The sequence below is a fragment of the Felis catus genome, chromosome A1, assembly GCF_018350175.1.
Source record: "Felis catus isolate Fca126 chromosome A1, F.catus_Fca126_mat1.0, whole genome shotgun sequence".
NCBI classification, from domain to species: Eukaryota; Metazoa; Chordata; class Mammalia; order Carnivora; family Felidae; genus Felis; species Felis catus.
The window spans coordinates 136,223,122-136,243,364 of NC_058368.1; the positions used below are offsets into that span (position 1 = coordinate 136,223,122).

The 20,243-nt window shown below is 42.1% G+C and overlaps 1 protein-coding gene and 1 long non-coding RNA gene across 2 annotated transcripts in view; both read left to right on the forward strand.

Moving 5' to 3' along the window:
* MCCC2 (methylcrotonyl-CoA carboxylase subunit 2) overlaps positions 1-20,243 on the forward strand; it is a 72,809-nt gene that overhangs the window by 2,610 nt on the left and 49,956 nt on the right. The window contains exons 2-4 of the mRNA XM_003981052.5: positions 6,055-6,121; positions 9,847-9,931; positions 12,216-12,317. Coding sequence (XP_003981101.2) covers positions 6,055-6,121; positions 9,847-9,931; positions 12,216-12,317 — 254 coding nt within the window. The remainder of the gene's footprint in view (positions 1-6,054; positions 6,122-9,846; positions 9,932-12,215; positions 12,318-20,243) is intronic.
* Positions 1,932-3,326, forward strand: LOC123386600. Its single transcript, XR_006600719.1, has 2 exons — positions 1,932-2,495; positions 2,969-3,326. It is a non-coding gene; the product is annotated as an uncharacterized LOC123386600 (long non-coding RNA).

Sequence of the window (20,243 nt, forward strand, 5' to 3'; positions counted from 1 at the left end):
ATCTCTGTGTCCAAAAGAACAGATATTTATTTTTTGCTCTGGGATCAGGGTTGGTTGTGGTGGTTCTTCTCTGGGCAGCATACCAGATTCAGGTCTGCTGTATTTGTTTTTTATTCCCAAACTCAGACCGAAGGGGCAGTGGCTGCCGAGGGATGCTTCTCTCATAATGGAAGGCTGGGGTTCAAGACGGGACTATGGAAACACTGTCCCTCTTAGAGCCTTTGCTTGCATTTGGTACACTGTCACCCTTGCCCACATTCCACTGGTCAAAGCAAGTAAAAGGGACAGACTCATAGACTGTGGGTGGGGACAGATAATCTCACACTGAACCTTGGCAAGGATGAGAGGGACAGAAGAATTTTGAATAAGTAGTACATTCTGTCTCATGCTGTAGAGGTTGCCACATAAGCTCCACCTATTATGTCTGAGTTCAGGGACAAAGAGGAGGAAGGGAGAGTAGGTGAAAGGACACCCTCACCTGTTTGTTTTCTTTTTAAGAAGGCTTTCTACAAGTCATGCCTAACAACTTCTGCCTCTATTTCATTGGTTAGAATTTAGTCACATGGCCACACTTGTCTACAAAAGGAGGCTACGATGTTTTACTTTTCCAGCAAGGCATGTTGTTACCTTGAATAAAACTGGGATTTCATCATTAAGAAGGATGGAAGAATGGATATGGATAAGCAGCTCTACGTGTCTGCCACAGATAAACGGTAGAGAGAGAGTGGATGTGTTCTTACGTTGGATGTTAAAAGATTTCACTTAGGTGTATCCTTGTCTTCTGGGGCCACCAGCTACAAGTAGTAAACTTTAAGGCAAACAAAAACCCACAAGAGGGGAACAAAAAATAAAGCCATGCCTTGGGTGGGAGATGGCACCTAGGAGCCCTGGCCACAGTCTGGTTTCTCTCTGTCCAGTTTTCCTAGTGACTAGGAATCCAAACTGCCTGCTGTCACTTCTCATGGCCATATGCTTCAGAAAGCCTTGGCAATTGGTGACAATTTCCTTTATTTCTTAATTGGAAGACTGGCTTAGCTAGGATAAAGATCCCTTGTATAAGTAGCTTTAGGTTTGATTGACTTTGTTCTAAATTGGTCAATGTCATAGGCTATAGCAATTGTACCTTGGGTTTCAGCCCACTTTAGTAGAGAATTACTTGTTTTCTCTGTGTGTATGGAACTACTCATCAATTCTGAACTTTGGTGCCTGTGGTTTGCAAAGTTGACAGAAGACTGGGAGGTAGAATGCAGGTGGAGGGGCATCAGCTAATTATTATTTTTTTTCACTTTAAAAAAATTTAGAGAAAGAGGGACAGAGGGAGAATCTTTTTCTTTCTTTTTTAAAAATATTTATTTTAGAGAGAGAGAGGGAGAATGCAAGTTGGGGAGGGACAGAGAGAAAGGGAAACACAGAGTCCAAAGCAGACTCCAGGCTCTAAACTGTCCTCACAGAACCCAATACAGAGCTCAAACTCATGAACTGTGAGATCCTGACCTGAGCCAAAGTCCGACGGACGCTCAACCAGCTGAGCCACCCAGATGCCCTGCAGAAGGAGAATCTTAAGTGGCAAGTGGAGCCCCACTCGGGGCTTGATCCTACAACCCTGGGATCATGACCTGAGCCCAAACCAAGAGTCGGATGCTAGTATTTTCTTCAAAATAATTCAGGGTGGGGGCAAAAATAAAAAAACTTGGGCCATTGTGGATAATTGTTGAAGGACTTTGGCTACATTTATTATACTAATCTTTTTTGCTTTTGTATATGTTTGAAAATTTCCATGAAACAAAGTTAAGTTTCTTCTATTTTTAATTTTTATGTTGATTTATTTTTGAGACAGACACAGAGCATGAGTGGGGGAGGGGCAGAGAGAGAGGGAAACACAGAATCTGAAGCAGCCTCCAGGCTCTGAGCTGTCAGCACAGAGCCTGACACGGGGCTCAAACTCATGAACCATGAGATCATGACCTAAGCTGAAGTTGGACACTTGACTGACTGAGCCACCCAGGTGCCCCTAAATTTCTTTTATTAACAACAATGACAAACCCCATTAAAGAGGAGCTGAACATGTTAGAGAAATCCCTGCCCCTTCACTTTGCCATACTGTAACCTGTCTATTCATTTTCTAGTGCTGTTGAGCTAAATAAGTTAGGACTGAGAAGGAGATAGTATGTCATAATGACTGGACGGACTTGTTTGAGAATTAGCTGCAAATAATGTCACTGGAAAAACTTTTTTTTCTTCATCCTATCAATTTTAAACTAACAATATAAGCTTACTCCAAGGTAAATGTGTTAGCTTTTCACATACCTTGCTGAGACAGTAGGTATTCAGATTTTTTTTTCCCATTAGCACCAAATTCCTTTTATTGAACTTGGAGTCACATGTTGAACAATATATGTGGCTTCTCTTTTCTTTCCTACAGTGTATTTTTCAGATTATCTTTTAACCTGACTACTAGAAAGTGAAGAGACACAAGGGTTAACAGTTTGGATGAGGTTCTTTTTTTTTTTTTTAATTTTTTTTTTCAACGTTTATTTATTTTTGGGACAGAGAGAGACAGAGCATGAACAGGGGAGGGGCAGAGAGAGAGGGAGACACAGAATCAGAAACAGGCTCCAGGCTCTGAGCCATCAGCCCAGAGCCTGACGCGGGGCTCGAACTCACGGACCACGAGATCGTGACCTGGCTGAAGTCGGCCGCTTAACCGACTGCGCCACCCAGGCACCCCAAAATTTTTTTTACACTTATTTATTTATTTTTTTTTTTGAGAGACAGAGACGAAGTGTGAGTAGGGGAGGGGCAGAGAGAGAGGGAGACACAGAATCAGAAGCAGGCTTCAGGCTCCAAGCTCCAAGCTGTCAGCACAGAGCCCGATGCGGGGCTCGAACCCACGAACCGTGAGATCATGACCTGAGCCGAAGTCGGATGCTTAACCGTCTGAGCCACCCAGGCTCCTCCATTGGATGAGGTTCTTTTTCAGAAATTCCTTAAGCTCAACAGTGAGCACATCTTTTGTTGAATAACCTTAGAATCACATGCTGAGAGTGGCAGAGAGAGAGTGAAATTCCAAACAGTGGAGCATTTGAGAAGGCTGCCTATCCTCATGAAGGCCCTTCACCATCGTGGGGATTCTTGAGATCAAGGTTTCTAAGTGGCTGCTGGCTGGCTCAGTCAGTAGAGCGTGTGACTCTTGATCTTGGGGTCATGAGTTCTGGCCCTATGTTGGGCATAGAGCTTACTTAAAAAAAAAAAGGTATCTTACACATTTATGAGGTGGATTTTTAACCTTAGAATAAAGGTAGAAGTGACAAGTTAGACTTTAAGCACAAAACCAGCAAAAAATATTTACTTGTTGCAGTAAAACAATCTGCTTTCCTTTCCACTTAGCAACATAGTAATCAGATCTTTTCCTCACCCTGTGTGTTCAGCAGCACCAAGTGGGTGCGCAGGGCCTGAGACCAGAGTAGCACCCAGCCCTGAGCCACAGAGCTGCAGCGCAGGGTCGGGTGAGAGAGTCCATAGAGAAGATGCCCTTTAGCTACAGATAGGAGTTGGCCACCAACTCCGTCCCCCGGAGCTTCCTTACCACCGTTTTGTTCATACAAGGAGGTCTTCCCCTTACAAATTCCCTCTGCTGCGTCTCTCGCAGACGACAAAGGAGTTCAGGACGCAGCTCCTGCTTACTAGCAGTAGTTCTCAGCCTAGGAGGCTGTCAGTACCGAGGTTGGATGTTAGGTTTTGAAAGGCTGCTCGGTCTCCTCATACACGTCAGGTGGCATTACACACGTTGCTCTAATGCCATCTCTTGGTGATGGGCTGAACAGACACGCTCCAGTGCAGAGCTTTGTTTCTGTCTGAGGCAATTCATGAAGTTGGGAGTTTCTGACTTTGCTAACTGTGAATAAGAAGGATCTCTAACCTAGGCTTTGTAGTAGAGCGAAATTCTCAGCTTCCACTGCCTCATGCTCTTAATATCAGCAAATACTATGGTAATCTGAAAAAATTCTGGTGATAAAAGAACCCTTTGCCTATTACCAAACCCCCCTTTTGGTAGGTTTCCAATTTGCCTTGAGGGTAACTCAGAAATGGAGACTATGGGCCAGTGTTCCTCTGTTTTTGGTTGGATATTTAAATCGCTTGGGGAACCTTTATGGTGCTTAATGCCCAGGCCACATTTGTAACCAATGACATCAGAATCTCTGAGGGTTTATTTTTATTTTTCAGAGCTTCCTAATGATTCCAATGTCTGTCAAGGTTGGGAAACAACGTTCTAGGCGAGTTACGGAGTTCTGTTCCCACAGGTTGTCTGCCGTAGGACAGGGCTCGGGAGACCTAGCAGGGAAGTCATCACAGGGCTAGCAGGCAGAGATGGTTCTGAGGTTGGGACCTCCCTGATCCAGGGCAGACGTTCTTTCCCTAACAATCTGCTGCTTCTCCCTTTTTTATTTTCTGCATTTTGCAGAGCAAGAGAATGTAGCGGAAACCTTGAGCTTGGGAGCTCTTAGAGCTGTAGAAAATAAATAATAGAGCTCTGTTGTAAACACGGTATATTCTTCTAATTTTGAACAGCTGGCAAGCTGCTTAGTATTGCATCATGTAAAAGGAATTAGATCATCAGAGATGTTAAAGACATCGTGGGGAGCAAAATGTATTAGTGGGTTAAACTCTGAATTTTCACAAAAACTAGCTACTTAATTCTTGGTCTAAAGTAATATACTGATCAAACAAAATTTACAGAAGGTGAAAAACTAGGCCCTGTACCCTTTTCCACCTCTCACAGTTTATATTTTCTTGTATGTTACTCTAGAAAATTTCTAAAGACGTGCAAACATAGAGTTTTGTTCCTTTTTATTTATTTATAAAAATTTTTTTTTAGTGTTTACCTTTGAGAGGGGGGGGGAGGGGCAGAGAGAGAGGGAGACAGAATCTGAAGCAGGCTCCAGGCTCTGAGCTGTCAGCCCAGAGCCCAACACGGCACTCGAACTCGGAACCCATGAGATCGTGACCTGAGCTGAAGTCAGACGCTTAATTGACTGAGCCACCCAGGTGGCTCTTGTTCCTTTTTAAATATAAAATAGGATCTGTTGTGTTTCCTGGGCTCTGTTTTTAAGTGTAATTTGTCAGTTAGCAAGTGTTTTATTTTAATGTTTACTTATTTAAAAAAATTTTTTTAATGTTTTATTATTTTTGAGAGACAGAGAGAAAGAGTAGGAGAGGGGCAGAACAAGAAGGAGACACAGAATCTGAAGCAGGCTCCAGGCTCTGAGCTGTCAGCGCAGAGCCTGACACGGGCTTGAACTCACAAACTGTGAGATCATGACCTGAGCCGAAGTTGGATGCTTAACCGACTGAGCCACCCAGGGGCCCCTTATTTATTTATTTTGAGAGAGAGTGAGCATTTGAGCAGGGAAGGGGCAGAGAGAGAGAGAGAGAGAGAGAGAGAGAGGAAGACCAAAAATCCCAAGCAGCTTTTGCAAAGTTAGTGAAGAGGGTGATGTGGGGCTTGAACCCACGAACTGTGAGATCATGCCTTGAGATGATATCAAGAGTCAGATGCTCAACTGACTGAACCACCCAGGTACCCCCAAGTATTTCCGCATTGGTTGGAAACTTCTTAGGGCAGTGATTGATGGGACAGAAAAAGGAAGATGACATTTTAATTCTCAAAGGGCTTATATTCCTTAAAATAGGAAAACAAATAGAAATGAATTAAGTTTGGTTAATGCTGAAGGAAGAAAGATGGTAAATGAGTAGGAGTGACCAGAAATGAGAGGTGTTACAGATGAGAGGGAACACGAATTGATCTCTAAAGAGGGGTAATATTAGGATTGATGGACTGGAGAGGGAAGGTGGTAGTGAAGGGGAGCTTGGGCAGAGGTGCAGAGGCAGGAGTCATCCTTTTCATCTGATGGAGTGACCACATGGAGGCCACATGGGTAGGTGTGAGGCCACATGCGGTGACACATGATGTTCACATTAGCCCTTACTTTGGTTAAAAAAAAAAAAGATAATTGCTTTCTAATATTACTCTCCCTTTCTTTGCTTCTGTTTTAGGAAAACTATGAACAGATGAAAGTACTTGTAAATCAGCTCCATGAACGAGCACAGAAAATAAGATTAGGTAAACACTCATTTATTCTTCCTTTTATGCTTTTAATGAAAATGTTCCTTGATAGTTATTGGTTTTAGGAAAAACCAGTAGCAGTAAGCTTTGACTCTTCAAGACTGTTCGTTGGTGTGCTGACATTTCATTTTTTCCTGTTGTCAGTTTTTTTGCTCTTACAGCATTGCCATTATGTGGGAAAAAGTAAAATTTCAGATTCATCAATTTAAAAAGTTTTTTTATGTTTATTTATTTTTGAGAAAGACAAAGCATGAGCAGGGAAGGGGCAGAGAGAGAGGGAGACACAGAATCTGAAGCAGGCTCTGGGCTTGAGCTGTCAGCACAGAGCCAGATGCAGGGCTTGAATCCACAAACCAGGAGATCATGACCTGAGCCGAAGTCAGATGCTCAAACGATTGAGTCACCCAAGTGCCCCTCAGATTCACTAATTTTTAAAGTATTTCTGCTTAAAGGTTTATTTCAGCCACAGCATCCATTAAAATTTTTGTTTTACCTGAAGCAACTGAAACCTTTTCATTAGTTCATTAGTTATATTCATCCTATATACTAATTTTGCGTAATTATGAATTTTCTGCTTTGTTATATAACTTGTAAATAATGTCTATGTGGGTTTTTTGCTGATTAAATAAGTGATATTTCCTAAGAACTTGGCAAATTGTTATTATTTTCTATTTTCAAATTGTGGACATAATAGACATCCTTTTGCTTGGAAGAAATTGCATCATGGGGAATGTAAACTATTAATGTATAAACAATTACAGCAAATTCTGCTGTGCCATTATTGGTCAATGCAAAAATTTACTTTAGAAGGCTTTGTGAGTTGAAACTAAAAGGTATTTCCAAAATAAGTTTTTTTTTTTAATTTTTTAAGCTTATTCATTTATTTTGAGAGAGAGTGTGTGTGTGCCTGCTTGCACATGTGAGCAGGATAAGGCAGAGAGAGAGAGAGAGAGAGAGAGAGAGAGAGAGAGAGAGAGAGAGAGAGAGAGACTCTCAAGCAGGTTCTGGGCTCATAGCACAAACGTGGGGCTTGAACTCACAAACCATGAGATCATGACCTGAGCAGAAATCAAGAGCTGGATGCTTAACATACTGAGCCCCGCAGGTGCCACTGTAAGTATTTTGATAGATTCTGAAGTGCTTAGCTTTATAATGCTGCGTGATAATTACTTTACCAATATGGAAAAGCACAAATAGTTTTGGTGGTTAAAACAGGGGACTTGTAATGACCTAAAGATGGTTTTTGAAGACTTTTAAAATGGAAGTTAACTCCATGCATACAGTTCTAACAATGCATGTCACAGTTGAAGTGACATTTGTGCTGTGCAGGCAGAGGCAGACAGATGTGTTGATTAAAAGATGCTTGGGGTGCCTGGGTGGCTCAGTCACTTAAGCATATGACTCTTGATTTCAGCTCAGGTCACGAACTCATGGTTTGTGAGTTTGAGCCCCGCATTGGGCTCTGTGCTGACAGCATGAAACCTGCTTGGAATTCTCTCTCCCTCTCTCTCTGCCCCTCCCCTGCTGGTGCTCATGCTGTCTCCCTCCCTCTCTCTCTCTCAGTAAATAAACTTAAAAAAAAAAAAAAGATGCTATAGGGGTGCCTGGTTGGCCCAACTCTTGATTGCGCCTCAGGTCATGATCTTGGTTGTAGAATCCAGCCGAGTGTGGAGCCTGCTTGGAATTCTGTCTCTCCTTCTCTCTCTGCCCCTCCCTCACTTGCACGTGCATGTGCTCTCTCTCTCTCTTTCAAAATAAAGAAACATTAAAAAAAAAAAAAGCCACATCCTGTAAACTGTAGAATGCTTCCTGATTTCAGGGATGTTAAAAGTGTGAACAAAATGTATGTATTAGAATGAATGCAATATGGTAAACGAGCTAGGAGAAGGGCTTTTCAGTCTCCAAGTCTGTGGAAATGGAGATAGTGCAGAATCTTTGAGAATAATCCTTGGAAAACTAAGATGCTGTGTCATGTTGTTTTTATGGCTATCCACATATCCCAAGTCCGTTTAAATGCCAGAGGAGCAGGGCTCTGTAATCTGAAAATCTGTTTCAAGGATAGCCCTCTTTCTGATTTTTCCTAATAAAACTGGAAGTCACCAACTGTTCCAAATTGCCAATTCATACTCTAGGCGGAATTAACAAAGAATGGTTTTATCTTAAGTACTTGGAAAACAAATGTGTGTGTTTCTTATCACTTCTTTGTCATTCTACCTTCTCTGGCCACCTCTCCCTTGCTAGTCCTTTAGTGAGTATTTAGGTCACCTGACTCTCCAAAGACCCTCACCACAAGACCTGGCTTTCCTTTCATTGCCTCAGGTGCATTTTTCTTGTAATATTTATTTTTAAACAATATTATTAAGGTATAACTGACATACAATAAACTGCATTATTTAAAATGTACAATTTGGGTTTTGACATAGGTATATTCCTTGTGAAACCGGCACTACAACCAAGATCATAAACGTGCCTCTCCCAGAAATTTCCTGTGCCCCTTGATAACCCCTCTCTCCTGCGCTCTCCTACACCCAGACCCACCTTAGTAGGGGAAGTCAGGTCCTCTGAGTGGTTGGGAGAAAGAGAAGAGCGGTTTGACTTCATTACACTATTTTGGAACTAAATCTTTGCCTCCTAGAATTATTTTCATTTTAAAAGGTTAAACGTGTAATACAATTTTCTTGGTAACTTTAAGGCAGATTTAATCTTAAAAATCTGCCATCTGCCTCTTCAGGGAAAAAAAAAAAATTCCCTTGGATAGAGGAAAGAGGCCTGGTTTGAAAAACAAGGTAATACTTGGAAGCTTGTATGAAGTAGGTAAGAGCTTGTTTTCTCCCCTAAAAAGCCCCCAAAGAAATAGCTTTTTTAGATAACTGAACACTTCATGAGCCCCAGAGTGGCTTAAGCTGAAAGTCGTGGGCACCAGTGAAAATAAACCTATTAAGGTACTGTATGATCCTTCCCTTTCTGGTCTGATGCCTTGGGTTGCTGAGAGTGGGTTATCGATATTCACGAGATACCGAGCCCGGCAGCCGTCAGTCTCGGGGAGGGTTGGTGTGCTGTTCACTTCAGGCAGCCTCACCCGGTTACCTCCGTGGGCTCTTTGACTACTGTAGTTTTCTTGCACCGGAGCAACTTGAGGAAACACAGAAGCCAGTCTCTGAGTGAAGATACTAACAGAAGTGGACTTCTTAGTTGGCATGTTAAGTGTGCAGCTCTCTCCCATTTGGAGACAGTGTAAAAAGTTATGGGTCACCTACCTTTAGGTAAGTCTTGCTGCACTCATCATGGAGGTCATTTCTAAAACAGTGCTTTTCGCCTGGGACAAATGAAGCTAGGACTTTTTCAAATTTCACATAGTACGTAGCAGAGCGCTAGGTAGTCGTAGGTATTGAACAGATGTGGAGTTGAGGCAGTATTGGCAATGCATGAGTTGCAGAGAAGATGCTATATTATTTCTTTAAGCAATTACCAGTGAATTCAGAAAATGTATGGTACGCTGTGAAATCAGAAATCGACTGATTTTTTTTTTTAAATGCAAGTTTATTTACTTCAGAAAATAAAGCTTGTGAGTTGAATGGAAGATCTGAAAATTAGCTCTTTCTGAAAAGATACGTTGAACTTTTAAAAGTGCTGTATTTTGGGCTGTTTTATGTTTTTCTGGCCTTAAATTACTGGGAGACCTTATATGCTATCAATCTAATCTAATCATGTTTTTATCGCAGGGGGCAGTGAGAAAGCCCGAGAACGCCACGTATCAAGAGGAAAACTTTTAGCCAGAGAAAGAGTGGACAGTCTTATAGACCCAGGGTTGGTATAGCCCAAGTGCTAACTCAAGTGTTCTCTAATCTGTGGTACTTTCTTAAACAGTTTTATAAATAAGTGATTTAAAATTCTGATTCTTACTCTAAGATTCAACAACAAATGTTTATTGAGAGGCTAAGTGTCAGGCACTGTTATAGGTGCTAGTGATACATGAGTGAACAAAACCGACACAGGTCCTTGTCCAACTGGAGTTTACATTGTAGCAGGAGGAAGTAGAAAGTAAATGACAAATGTAAGTTCTGCGGTATGTTAGAAGGTGATAAATGTCATGGGAAAACGAAAGACCGGAATAAGGGAGGAGGGTCAAGTTGTAGTTTTAAATAAGGTGGTTAGGGTAGGCCTCCTTGAGAAAGTGACATCTGAGCAAAGATTTGAAGGAGTGAAGAGAGAGAGCCCTGAAATACAGTGAAAGAGTGTTAACAGACAGAAGGAATAGCCATTGCAAAGGCCCTGAGGTAGGAATGTGCAGGATAAGCTGATACGCTCAAGAACCGAGGATGCCAATGTGTTTGGGGTAGAAGGCATGAAGGGGAGAGTGGTAGGAGGTAGGGTTCCATTCCATAAAACCTTGGAGGTTAGTGTAAGAGTTTTGGCTTTTTTTTTTTTAAGTTTATTTTTATTTTGATAGAGTGAGGGGTGGGGGGTGGGTGGGGAGAGAATCCCAAGCAGGCTCTGCACTGTCAGCGCAGAGCACGATGTGGGGCTTGAACTCATGAACCATGAGATCATGTCCTGAACCAAAATCAAAAGTCGGAGGTTTAACCGACTGAGCCACTCAGGCACCCCAAGAGTTTTGGCTTTTATCCAGAGAGGAATGAGGAGGCTCTTGGGATTTTGAACATGAAACTATTATGATCTATGTGACTTACATCTGAAAAGAGTCATTCTAGCTGCTGTTTGGGGAGTAGAAAGTGGGCAGCAAGGCTGGAAGCACCAAGATGAGTTAGACATCCCTGGCAGTGATTCAAAGGAGGCATGATATGACTTTGAACTTAGGATAGTAGTACTAGAGGTGATGAGAATGTCCTGTCAAGATAGAGCTAACCCAGTGGGATTTCCTGAAGGATTGGAGTGGAGGGAATGCAGGTGGAGAGAAGGGAATGAGGACTCCAAAAGTTTTTTTTTTTTTTAAGTTTTATTTTTATTTATTTTGAAAGAGGAGCACAGTGGGAGAGGGACAGAGAGGGAGAGAGAATCCCAGGCGGGCTCCACACTGTCAGTGCAGAGCCTGATGTGGGGCTCAAACCCACGAACTGCGAGATTATGACCTGAATAGAAGTCAGACACCTGACTGACTGAAAAACTCAGTCCTTTTTTTTTTTTTTTTTAATTTTTAAAGTTTATTTACTTATTTATTTTTGAGAGAGACAGAGAGAGCAAGCAGGGGAGGGGTGGTGAGAGAGGGAGAGAATCCCAGGCAAGCTCCACACTGTCAGTATGGAGCCCAATGTGGGGCTCCAACTCACGAAGCGTGAGATCATGACCTGAGCTGAAACCAAGAGTCGGACGCTTAACCGACTGGGCCACCCAGGCGCCCCCGAAAGTATTTTTTTATGACATACACCCATATTCCCAACCTGGAGACAAAAACACTGTTAACACCAAGTGTGCATCCTTCTAGACTGTTCTTATGTGTATGTGTAACAGACACTTTTTTTTATAAGAAAAATGGAATCATACTAAATGTGGTGTTTTATAACACCCTTTTTTCCCCTACTTAACTAGATCTTGAACATTTAAGTAAGTGAAAGGTGGAGTAATAGCTACAGTGGTGTGGAGCCTGGTCCCTGGGGTTAGATTGCTTATTAAAACCCAGCTCTGCCACTTACTAGTTGTGTGACTTCAGACAAGTGATTCAGTTTCTTTTTTTTAGTTTCCTCCTCTGTCAGTGGGGATCATAATAGGATTCACCTCAGGAAGTAGTTCTGAGGTACAAGTGAGTTAGGTTTCTGAAGGTCCTGAAAAAGAGCTGGGCGAAGGGTAGGGGCTTATATAAGTGTTACATGCTATTCTCTTTCTGTACTAATAAACACATTGGTATAACATCCTTTAAAATAGCTACTTAGTGTTCTATTTCATGGCTATACTGTGTAAATCCTCAAACTACCCACACTAGATTTTGTTTAAATATTTTTCTTTTTTGTGGATTTTATATATGTTCAACATGCATGCTTGAAACATTGGCTTGTTAGTCTTTTCCACGTATAACTTTAAATATGCATTTTTAAAAAATAACTTCAATTCAGGCAATATCCTTTCTTCCCTGCAGGTCTCCATTTCTGGAATTTTCCCAGTTTGCAGGTTACCAGTTATATGCTAATGAGGAGGTGCCTGCTGGTGGCATTATTACAGGCATTGGGAGAGTATCAGGGTGAGTGTTCTACTTACACTCCATAATGTGGGGCAGGAAAAGATTGAGGGGCACAGTCTTCTAGCTCTCACTGCTTTGCATATGAACTTGCAAGTTTTGTGCTATTTATATTATGTAGGGCTGAGGCTTCCTGCCCAGACATGTATTAGATTTATCTGTGGAGATTTAGAGACAAAGACTGAAGGGGAAAAAAAAAAAACAAAACAAACAAACAAATTCTGGGGCTCAAATCCAAATCTTCCTACATAATCAGAATCTGCAGGCGTGGGCTTTGCTTATATCGTTTTCCAAGGCTCTGTAGGTGATCTCTTGGACATCTCTGGTGAAAACCACTGTCTTAGAGGAGTCATTCTCTAATTGTGCTATTCAGGTAGCATCAGCATCACCTGAGAACTTGACAGAAGTGTAGATTACTAGGTCTTCGTAAGAAGTATTAAATTAAATTTTGAGGGTGGGTCTGGCAATCTGTTTTTTTAAAAATTTTTTTTTTTTTTCAACGTTTTTTATTTATTTTTTTGGGACAGAGAGAGACAGAGCATGAATGGGGGAGGGGCAGAGAGAGCGGGAGACACAGAATCAGAAGCAGGCTCCAGGCTCTGAGCCGTCAGCCCAGAGCCCGACGCGGGGCTCAAACTCACGGACCACGAGATCGTGACCTGGCTGAAGTCGGACGCTTAACCGACTGCGCCACCCAGGTGCCCCTGGCAATCTGTTTTTTAACAAGCCCTCCAAGATTCTGGAATGCTAATATTTGAGAACCACTCTAGACTTGGGGAATCTAGATTGCTAGAACTTAAATTTACTTGCGTATATTTATGTATGGTCTCACATTTACCATCTCAAGTTAGCATGCCAGGCATTGTAGTAAACACTTCCCACTGATTGGTTGTTTTATTTTACTTATGTATTTTTTGGGGGAGGAGGAGAGCTAGAGCACACATGTGTGTGGGGGAGTTGCAGAGGGAGAGGGAGAATCCTAACCAGGCTCCACACCCAGCATGGAGCCCAGCGTGGGGCTCTATCTCTGCTCTATAAGTGTGAGATCATGACCTGAGCCCAAATCAAGAGCTGGACACTTAGCTGGCTGAGCCACCCACATGCCCCAGTTGTTCTAATGATCACCACAGCTATGTGAGAATGGGTATTACATTCTCATGGGCATCCCTGTTCTGCAGGCACGGAAGCCTGCTTGGTAAGATCATAACTGGCCCAAGATCAAGACCCTGGCAAAGTCCAGCTTTGACCTCAGGTGGATGGACTCAGCCTGATACAGTTGCATTTGACTCCGATGCTGGTTTATTGTGTGTATGTTCTCCCACTTTCTCCCCATGATTTGTGCCTTCAGGGGAGGTACGGCCATAGCCATTCACCATTGTTGCTTCACCTTCCTGTACCCCCACAACTCTTGCACTCTTTGCCAGTTATGGTCTGCTTAATATTTACCCAGTGTGGAGACACTTTCTTTTTGTAGTCTTAGGGGACGCTTAAAAATAAACCTTTCATAAAAGGATAAACTTCATGCAGAGTTAAACTAAATTCAGTATCATGAAATACGTAATTAAGCAGGATAGTTACTGATAATTATGTCTCCAGTCATAATGACAGCAGGTTAGAGCATGCTCTTTCACCTTTCCTGTGCATATATTAATATCTTATTATTTGTGCTTTTATATTTTTCATTTTCTTTCTTTGTGCCTTGTTCTCACTTTATCACGTTTTCAGCTTGGAAGGAAATTGAATTACACTTAAAAGTTGTGTGGGTTCAGGAGTTGTCAGCCTCCATTAGAATCCTGGCTTTAGCATTTTGTAGCTGTTTGACCTTTAGCAAATTGCTTGACCACTCAGTGCCTTGGTTTTCACATCTGGAAAATATGATTCATTATAAATTTTTTTTTAATGTTTATTTATTTTTGAGACACAGTGAGAATGTGAGTGGGGAAGGGATAGAGAGAGAGGGAGACACAGAATCTGAAGCAGGCTCCAGGCTCCGAGCTGTCAACATGGAGCCCGACACGGGGCTTGAACTCGTGAACCGCGAGATCATGACCTGAGCAGAAGTCGGATACTCAATCAACTGAGCCACCCAGGCACCCCAAGATAATATGATTCATTATAAAATGGAATAATCATACCATCTACTGTAGAGGGTTGTCATGGAACAAGAGAAAGAAGCAAGAAAGGAAGAAAAACACCTCTTTTCCTTAAGAGATGCATAATACAAGTGTACTTTTGCCCCTGAGAGTAGACAGACTCATGTAGATGAGAGTAGAAGCTCTGTTTCCTGCAGCAAGGTCATTGGTAGCTTCAGCCTGGAGCTTTTCAGAGCCAAATCCATTCATACGGTCATTAAAAACTTTTATACCTTTATTGCTTTCTTATATATTTTTGAGTAGTGCTGCGTCTTATTGATTTAGGCTCCGTGATACGTTCTGAAGTAGACCCCAAGAAATTTAATGAGGAGACTTGTATGGAATTTTATTTATAAACCAGCTTAGAATCAAGGATTCCTTGCCTGAAATATATACATATAGCGTATATATATACACATATATGTATATATATATATATGTATATATATATATATACATATATATATGTATATATATGTGTATATATATATATACATATATATATACATAGCCTATACTCAAGCCGTTTTCTCTGAATCATGTGGTCTTCACCTGATTCTTTGACTGGCTTTTGCTCTCCATTCATATTTCCCCTGGAGCAGTGCTTAGGAGCATGCATTCTAGAATCAGACTGCCTAGAGTCAAATGCTGGTTTTAACTTGTTGGTTGGTAACATTGGGTCAGTTGCTTAACTTTTTTGTACCTGTGTCCTCATCTGTAAGTGGGATATCTCACATACCTAAAGCCTTGAAAGAGCACCTCGTACATCATAAGTGACACGTCAGTATGGGCTGTTACTGTTATTTTTACCATTCCTTCACCATTATACCGTAACATAGCCCCATCTCAATTACTTTGTTTTATTATATATTTTACCTTGTTTTATTATGTGTTCTATAGTAACTAATAATAATAAATATTGTATTACTATAATAGTGTGATTTGTAGATAGATGTAGTTAGGCATTCAGATGACCAAAATTTGCTTCTCATATATATTTGGTCTTTGTCCACAGTTCCTGGCTCATAGCTCCCCAAAATCCTTGGAAGTACTGAGAGTGGTCATGGTGAACTTTGTTCTATCAGTGAAGGTGGCTTTTGGACCCCACCCCAGGGCAGGGCCTAGTTGTTCAGAGAGCCAACTGTGTGATTAGAGGTTTGGAACTTCTCTGCCGTACTTATTCCCCCAATCCCCACCTTTGGGGAAGGGAGAGGGGCTGGAGATCGAATCAGCTAATGGCCACTGAATTACTCAGTCGTGACTAGGCAGTAAAGCCTACATAAAACCCAAGAGGACTGGGAGCTTCCTGGTCAGTGAGCATGTGGAGATGAGGGCAGAGTGGTGCACCTAAGAGAGGACACGGAAGCTCCCCGTCCTTTCCCCATACCTTGCCCTGTGCATCTCTTCACTGAGTGTTAATTTGTGTCTTTTATCATGTCTTTGATAAAACGGTGAACTTAAGTTAAGTGTTTAAGTGTTAAGCATTCTAGCAAGTTAAAAGAACCTAAGGTGGAGGTGGTTGGAACCTATAGTCTGTAGCTGGTTGGTCAGGAAGCACAGGTCACAGCCTAAGCTTATGATTGCCATCTGAAGTGGGGGGTGGAGAGCAGTCCTGTAGGAGTAACCCTTAGCCTGTGGAATATGATGCTGTTTCCGAGCAGATCATGTCAGAATTGAGTTGAATTCTCAGACACCAGCAATACCCCCGCAGAGTGTCCGAGAATTGTTTGATGTTGAATGTGGGTGAACCCTCCCCCGCACATTGGGACTGGAAACCCAGAAAGAATTGGTGTGTGTAGAATTACCTTGTTTTATTACAGTGTCATAGCACATATAGTCAGAAATTACCTAACGGATTTGTTGTGTGTTTTTGCTTCCCCTAACTGATCCTTTCCACTACAATGGGAGCTCTGTGACATCAGGAATTTTGCCCTTCTTGTTCACTCCATGTCCTTAGTTTCTAGAAAAGGACAAGGCATATAGAACACACTTAAAAAATATTTGTTGAATAAATGAATGGATGTCAGGGGTTATTTTATAGGCCAAGTTATATCTCTTGTGGTTATTTCCAGAATGAGATAATTAAGTTGTATCACACTTACAGGATGATGCTCTGTTTTTGTTTTCTTTATTTGGGGGCTTGGTGTGGAATCCCCCTTACTCTACAGTGATTTCAAGTAGGTAAAGACAGGGAGCAGAAGACAGCTTGGTTTAATTCCACTGCACATTTTAAACCATGTAGTCAGAAGTATCCTCCCAGACACCAACTTTCAAGTCGTTCTCTATGCACATCAACAACAGGGTTTCATACTGAGCGTATGCATTTTGCCCCACGAGACTCCTCTCCATGGGAGTCTGGCCAAGGAAAGACTTACCTTTTCCCTAGACTTACCATGCTGGCCAAGGAAAGACTTACCTTTTTCCTAGAGCTGTGCCAGTGTTAGATATTATGACTGAAAAGGTTCACTCATTTACTAGGTGTAAAGTAGCAGTTCATTGTGATTTACACGCACCTTTCTTACGTAAATAGTGTGGTTGTATATATTGTCACCACTCTTTCTCTGGCCGATGCTAGATGCCCAAACTCGTTTAAGAAAAAAAGAATTTATTGACTCTTAGCTGATAAGTGTGAACATAGCTGGATGTCGGAGCTCACACGGTGTTATCAGGTCACAGGTGTGTTTTGGTTTTATTCCCAGGCAAGCTTTCTAAACCCAGAGGCAGGGCTAGCCAGAGACATCCCAGTTTCTGTTCTGTAAGGTCAGTAGCTGAGGTAGGAGAGCCCCAAAGGGGTTAGGCTTGGGGTCCAAGCACTCCCCCCCTTTTTTTTTTAAGTACTTATGTTTTATGTTCAAGTTCAAATGATCCTTTTTTCTGATATTTATTTAAGAAAACTTTTTTGAACTTAATGTTTATCTTATTGTCTTGTGGTTCGAGTTAGGGGTCCAGTCACCCAGCTCTCTTCTTAGAATCCCACTTAAATTCCTTAAATTAGATAATCCAGAATAACAATAGCTAACATTTATCCAGTGTCCACTATGTGCCAGGGAATATTTTAAGTATTAAATGAATATTTTTTTATTAAAAAAAATTTTTTTTAACGTTTATTTATTTTTGAGACAGAGACAGAGTATGAACAGGGGAGGGGCAGAGAGAGAGAGGGAGACACAGAATCTGAAATGGGCTCCAGGCTCTGAGCTGTCAGCACAGAGCCTGACACGAGGCTCGAACTCACGGACTGTGAGATCATGACCTGAGCCGAAGTCGGACACTCAACCGACCAAGCCACCCAGGCGCCCCTAAAAAAATTTTTTTAATGTTTATTCTTGAGTGAGAAAGAGAGCACGAGCAGGAGAGGGTCAGAGAGAGAGGGAGACACAGAATCTGAAGCAGGCTCCAGGCTCTGAGCTGTCAGCACAGCGCCCAATTCGGGGCTTGAACTCACTAACTGTGAGATCATGACCTGAGCCAAAGTCAGACACTTAACTGACTGAGCCACCCAGGTGCCCCAAGTATTAAATGAATGTTAAATCACTGAAATAAGTATGAGTATTATCCTTATAAAATAGATACTACTGTTATCCCTATTTAAAATTTTTTTTATCACATACAAGTGAGAAAACTGAGGTATATGAAAATCAGCTTTCTTGAGGTCACTCAGGAGTAAAAGTAAATGGGGGCCCACGCCCCTTGCTGAGCCACACTGTGGACTTGGGGTAGAAGGAGCTGGTTCTTTTCTATACCTTTGAAGATAGGCTTTGGGGGCCAGTGTCACTTGAACCACATGGATTAGGTAAGAGGCAGTGTCTGAAAGAAAGTTTGGTTCTGTTGCCAAAATAATAGATTGTGGGTATACAAAACCAGTAGATGTACAATGCAGTCTTTTTGTGGACTAATTTTATTTTTTATTCCGTAACATGTCTGTGACCTTTTTTGTTTGTTTGTTGATTTGTTTGTGAAAGAGAAAGAGCATGCACAGCATACACACGTGAGCTGGTGGGGGACAGAGGGAGGGAGAGAATCCCAAGCAGGCTCCATGTTCAGTGCAGAGCATGACGTGGGGCTCAGTTCCATGTTGCTGAGATCATGACCTGAGCCAAAATCCAAAGTTGGATGCTCAACGTGACTTAGCCACCCAGGTGCCCTTGTGACCTTTTAATAAGCAAGTGAGAGTGGCTCTGTCTCTTGTGGCTCTGTCTCTTGTTCAAGGTCACATGTTCAGCAAGTGGCAGAGCCAACATTTCACCATAGCTTGTCTGACTCCATAGTCTGGCCCCTTTCCTGAATCACAGCTTCTTAAGCTTTTTTAGGGCACCAGCCCCAGGGCGGGGCAGAACAGTGCACCCTGGAGGTGTGAGATGATAGCCTCAACAACCTGCCAGAGCATAAATTTCCTTTGAAATCTAATTTGTTTACTAAAGTCATGAAAAATTGGCAGTCCACTCTAAAATGCTAACTGTAATGTGGAAAGAAGCTTTGTATCAATAAAATAGATGCTTTAAGGAGAGGAACCCTTTTATCTTGTGGGGAGCACTGCTGGCCACGTACCCTAATGCGAGCAGTCCGTTGCTACCTGAGGCTGCTGTTCAGTTGCTGTTCTCTACTTTATTTTCAACAGGGATTCAGTGACTCACTTTTTAGAATTCTAGAGAATATAAAGTGAGGTTTTAAAACATATCATAAATAGGAGTGCCTGGCTGGCTCAGTTGGTGGAGTGTACAGCTCTTGTATTTGGGGTTTTAAGTTTAAGCCCATGTTGGGTGTAGAGATTACTTAAAAATAAAATCTTAAAAAAAAAATCAGAAATATAAACAAGATTACATTTTTTATTTTTATTTTTTAATTTTTTAAAATGTTTATTTATTTTTGAGACAGAGAGAGACAGAGCATGAACGGGGGAGGGGCAGAGAGAGAGGGAGACACAGAACCCGAAGCAGCCTCCAGGCTCTGAGCTGTCAGCACAGAGCCTGACACGGGGCTCGAACTCACGAACTGTGAGATCAAGACCTGAGCCGAAGTCGGACACTCAACCGACCGAGCCACCCAGGTGCCCCAAGATTACATTTTTTTTTTTTTCAACATTTATTTATTTTTGGGACAGAGAGAGACAGAGCATGAACGGGGGAGGGGCAGAGAGAGAGGGAGACACAGAATCGGAAACAGGCTCCAGGCTCCGAGCCATCAGCCCAGAGCCCGACGCGGGGCTCGAACTCACGGACAGCGAGATCGTGACCTGGGTGAAGTTGGATGCTTAACCGACTGCGCCACCCAGGCGCCCCAAGATTACATTTTTTTTAAAGAACCCACTGTTGTTCACTCAGGTTTCCTTCCGGCTTCCCGGCAGGGTTGAGCAGTTTCCCTTACAGGTGGTCTGCAGTCACCACTCTGCTCTTCCTGTCCTCCTTATGGGCGTGGCACTCAGCTAAGTGGTTCTGGTGAGAAAGGGCACCACCGATGATGCACTTTAATATGTTTTCAATACACTATTTTATCTTATTTTTTACTTTTTTCAAGTGTGGTTTTTAAATTTTATTTTGAGAGAGGGAGGGAGAGAGAGACTCCCAATCAGGCTTCACACTGTCAGTGCAGAGCCTGGCGTGGGGCTCCAATTCACGAACTCTGAGATCATGACCTGAGCAGAAATCAAAAGTCAGACACTCAGCTAACTGAGCCACCCAGGTGCTCTCAATATGCCATTTTATAGTTTGCATCTATTGTTGCTTTAAGCAAGATAGATACTGTGTTTTAAACTTGTTTTAGTTTTTTGAAAAGCATGTGGTAGTAATATTTAAGAACT